Source organism: Theobroma cacao, chromosome 8 (assembly GCF_000208745.1).
Source record: "Theobroma cacao cultivar B97-61/B2 chromosome 8, Criollo_cocoa_genome_V2, whole genome shotgun sequence".
Taxonomy (NCBI): domain Eukaryota; kingdom Viridiplantae; phylum Streptophyta; class Magnoliopsida; order Malvales; family Malvaceae; genus Theobroma; species Theobroma cacao.
The window spans coordinates 18,678,305-18,683,140 of NC_030857.1; the positions used below are offsets into that span (position 1 = coordinate 18,678,305).

At 33.7% G+C, this 4,836-nt stretch overlaps 1 protein-coding gene across 1 annotated transcript; it reads left to right on the top strand.

The window, feature by feature from the left end:
• Positions 1,337-4,213, top strand: LOC18593117 (GDSL esterase/lipase At1g29670). The gene is made up of 4 exons (XM_018125369.1): positions 1,337-1,879; positions 2,396-2,629; positions 3,508-3,754; positions 3,885-4,213. The coding sequence occupies exons 1-4, from the start codon at positions 1,484-1,486 to the stop codon at positions 4,118-4,120; spliced, it is 1,113 nt and encodes a 370-aa protein (XP_017980858.1). The 5' UTR covers positions 1,337-1,483; the 3' UTR covers positions 4,121-4,213.

The window sequence follows — 4,836 nt, forward strand, 5'->3', positions numbered from 1 at the left end:
GGAAAATGAAGTGTTCTCTGGCCAAACTTGTTGGAATTGACAACTTCATTCATGCTTTGTCATTTTTTTTTTCAAACAAACCTTTTCTTTTTTCGGTTGCTTTTTCTAAGATGATATTTGAGAAAAAAAATGTAATTAATGCAATAACCTTATTGAAATTAATGAGAATAATACATTAAATAAAAAATATTTTCAAGAACGATAATTTAATTAACCTTAACTGATATGTATAGACTAGACATATCTAGGAGCTGAGTTCTAAGCTTGCGTTAGAGCCAACCAAGCTTGACACTTCTTGAATTTTGGGTTGAAGCAAAAAACGCTACACCTTTAATTTAACTTTTTTCTTTATTTGAAAAAAGCTAATCCAATCAACATAATTCTTTGAAGAAGAATACATTGAATCGAATATTTGAATTTTATTTTAAAAATTGTTTTATTTTAATATTCCGATTATGTTTTTCAATTCAGATTTGAGCAAAGAGATATTATAAGTCCAATTTAATGTTTGTTTTTAATTCCTGCCTTAATATGGTTGAGCATTTAAGAGAGAGGAAGATGGGCAGTTAGGCCACGGAAGGAGATGCTAAAGGTAGAAGTTTAAAATGAATAAAATAAATGTAAAAATTTATATATGCCCATATCTCAGCCTGGACTTGACTCTTGTAGCTTTGTTCAAGGTGCTGCTGAGTGCTGACCCTGACGCCATAGTGCACTAGACTTATTAATTAAGATCAATAGTAGTAATAGATTATGTCCTTCAATTTTTATCAGTTCTTTTATTTATTTATTTCTTTATTTCTTTTGGGCAACATCTATTGCCCTTACCCCATTCTTAACATTATGATTTATGACGTTGGGTTTTGTTCTTTATTATGTCATTTGCAAAATAATAGAGGAAAAGTAAAACATATTTTACATATATAATATTTGAAAAAATTTATCAATTATTAAAGAAATTTTAAATAAATCATTATTGTTCTATTTTATTTAATTAAATTTATATATTTTTATTTTTTAGATCAAATAGATTATTATAATTAATGGTTGATTAATTGTCACTAGTTAAAATGTCATTTATTATGTTCTATTCACGTGGTGTTGATATTAAAAATAAAAAATATCACATATTATATTATCATGTCGCATCAATATATTAAATAATTATTTATTATTATATGCTAACATGTTACGTTAGCATTACGTAAAATATAATAACAGATGATATTTTAATTAATAATAAAAAATTTTAATTATAGGTAGGTTATAAATTAGATAGAAGCAGTTTAGTTAGTATGATATTAATAGGGCATACAAGGAAGTTGATACTGGCAATTATGACCAAACATCTGAATGAATGGTAAGACCTTCGTTCTCCGTCTCCATAAATAAACCTCTTGCCCCTTCCGCACAAAAAACAAAATTAATAAGCTGATTGTTCAAAGCCCAGACCAGGGTAGAAAGCTTTACCCCCTTTCTCAAAATGATGACTAAAAATACAGCAACCTTGCTTATCCTTTTCTGCCTCCAACTCTTAGCCTGTTTCTTTCCATGCAATGGTGGGCAGGATGGAAGTGATCATCAGATCAAAGGGATGTTTGTTTTCGGAAGCTCTTTGGTTGACAATGGCAACAACAACTACCTTCAATACTCGACGGCTAAGGCTGATTTCTTACCATATGGGATAGACTTCCCCAATGGACCTTCTGGCAGGTTCACAAATGGGAAAAACGTCATTGACCTTCTCGGTGAGAAGCTTAGGCTTTCTTCTCTTATCCCTACCTTTTCTGACCCTTCAACCAAGGGAAGAAAAGTTGTCGATGGTGTCAACTTTGCCTCTGGTGCCTCCGGTATATTAGATGACACTGGTTTTCTTGCGGTAAGACCAAAATTCTATTTACTATCAACATCATTTACACCAAAATCTCCGGTCACAATCACTATCATCATCACATTATTGCCATAATAAGCTTTTGCTTTTTAGCTATCCCAAACTTGGTATCATCTTAGTATTGCTAAATTTTGGAGGGGTTTGGTTAGAACATAAATAAATTAGTTAAGTCATTTTCTATGAAATTCTTAAACATTTATGAAAGGAGGTTTCACCGAACTATTAGAGCATCTTTGATATGCATTTTGGGGGTATTAGGAAAACCTTTTGCTTGTGTGACAGAATAAACATGTAGGATCATTCATCATAATAGTGATATATGCTGGAATTTTAGGTGTGAGAACAGGCCAAGTTGTAGCAGATAACCATCAATTTTTGCTCATCATCTTTACATCAAAAAAATGATATGCAAAAGCTTTCCCTTAAAACTTATTTCGCACCCTCTTTAAGGATAGCAGAATTGGGCTAATTAAACTCTCTATGTCATGGATTTGCATTAAACAGCGCCAAGTAATCACTCTGAACCAACAAATCAGGAACTTTGAGGAGGTCACATTGCCAGAACTGGAAAAACAGGTGTGCTGCGGAAGCAGGGAATTGCTTCCCAACTACCTGTTTGTTGTGGGAGCTGGGGGGAACGACTATTCATTCAACTACTTCGTTAGGAAATCCCACAACATTGTCAGCCTTGAAGCCTTTACTGCCAATCTCACCGACTCACTTTCCCAGCAACTCAAGGTGCGTTCACTTCTCTTCTTTTCATTTATGGTACAACCATTCATTACTAAAAGCTTACCTAAGGCTAAGAGTTAGCATGTTTTGTGTGTCTAGTGATAGGTAGGGAACATGCAAATCAATGTATTTAACATGGAATTAACTTGTATGACATCATACATATGCCATATATATTTAAGTAGGCAAGTTTTTTTTATTAAACGTCACTTGTTAAAACTCTTTCGTCTTCTTCATATTTAGTGCAATAACTATTAGTTTCAACCTATGACATCCTCCAGTTGACCATAATAATCTCTCCAAATAAATAGAGTAAAGAAAACAAACTAGAAAAATTAACGGGTATTGAGTGGGGAGAGGTGAAATGGCATTGATTTTATCTAGATCTTTTATCAAGCAATTGTGAGGATAAGATGTAATGAGGAGTCTAGCAGCTAAATGAACTTTGAGCTTCAACAGCTCGATGCAAAGATTGCACTGTTTATCGCAAGACAGACTTGAAGTGAATGGGACCTAGTCTCCTTCCACTAGTATTTGGATTGTAGAGTACAGGTCTTGATATTTTCTTCGGTGAGTGGCGCATATGGTGTCACGTCATCCATCCAAGTAGTCAAAGTACCTTAATTTCGAAAGTGTTTGTTTCTTGTCTTACCCATGACCAACAAAAAAAAAAAAAAGATTTCGAGAAAAATGAACATTGAAGTGCTGCAAGGAGAAAGCGATTCTGGTGAACAACAAACAATGATTCTTGGGATACTTCAATTACATAAATCATCATATGATATTTCTTTGTGTCATAAACTTGATTGAGGTGTTTAACTTGTTCAATTTGGACCCATAGAGATAGAGGAAAAAAATAAAGTAAGCTGCCTTGGATTTTGCAGAAATTGTACAATTTAGGAGCAAGGAAATTTGTATTGATGTCAGTAAATCCACTGGGCTGTACTCCTATGGTTACAGCAGTGCTTAAGGGCAGGTGCATTACAGCTCTTAACCATGCAGCTACTCTCTTCAATGATGGGTTGAAGTCACTGGTTGATGTCGCCAAAGCCGAAATGCCATCTGCTAATATTGTTTTTGTCAACTCATACAAGATTATAAGGGATATCATCAATAACCCTGCCTCTAAAGGTGAGATTCATGACATCGTAGAAAAACATATAATGATCTACAAAGGATTTGAATAACAAAGTCAAACAATCAAATGAAAAGTATTAATTCATATATATATATATAGTTCACTTTCCTCTTCTTTTTCCAGGTTTCAGCAATGCTGACAATGCTTGTTGTGAAGTGGTGCCATCGAGCCTATTAGGAGGCAGTGGAGTTTTGTGCAAGGAAGGTGGGAAGGTATGTGATGACAGGAGTGCTCATGTGTTCTTTGATGGGCTGCATCCAACAGAAGCAGTAAATATTGAAATAGCAACCAAGGCATTTACTTCTTATCTTCACACTGAAGTTTATCCCATGAATGTCCACCAACTTGCCAAACTATAGATTTTTAAGCTCTATTACGATGACATTCTAGATGTAATGGATCATTTTCTCAACGCTTTAGCCTAAAATAAAGTTGCGGTTAAGTCTATGTAAGTTAATTTTGTCAAACTGTCACGACTCGGTACTCTCCTCGAGCCCGTGACAACCACCGCAGTGTCCCGGTAGACACTTACTGCCCGGAATATCAACCCGAAACACCGCAAGGCTTTACTATCAGTTTCTCTGTTCCCTTGTGAGCAACCATTGTCAAATATCGTGTTCTAAAAGATTTTAAGCTGTTTCCAACTTTAAACAAATAAAATATTAATTTTTCGTCTCACAAGGGTAATTTGGTCATTTTTTCAAAAATTTTGAAACTGGCTAAAACGTAATATACAAGTACAAAACACACAATTCATATTCAAAATGAGTTTAAAAGTCTTAAATCTTCATTTAAAACGAAATTACGGTTATTTGAATATAATAAGAAAATAAAAGAAATATTAAGGAAAATATTCTATTTTCTTATAAAACAATATTTATAGAGTTATACGTGAATAATTTTTATAGCGTAAAAGCTAAATAAATTTATACATACTGAAATACAGTAAGCCAAAATATTTAATTTAATTTACAATAACAAGAGGGCCCCCGAATAAACAAAAGTAAAGAGGACTGTGAACCTACGGTTTGGAAAATGCAGATCCAATGGTAGTCCTCGATGAGATCAGCTATCT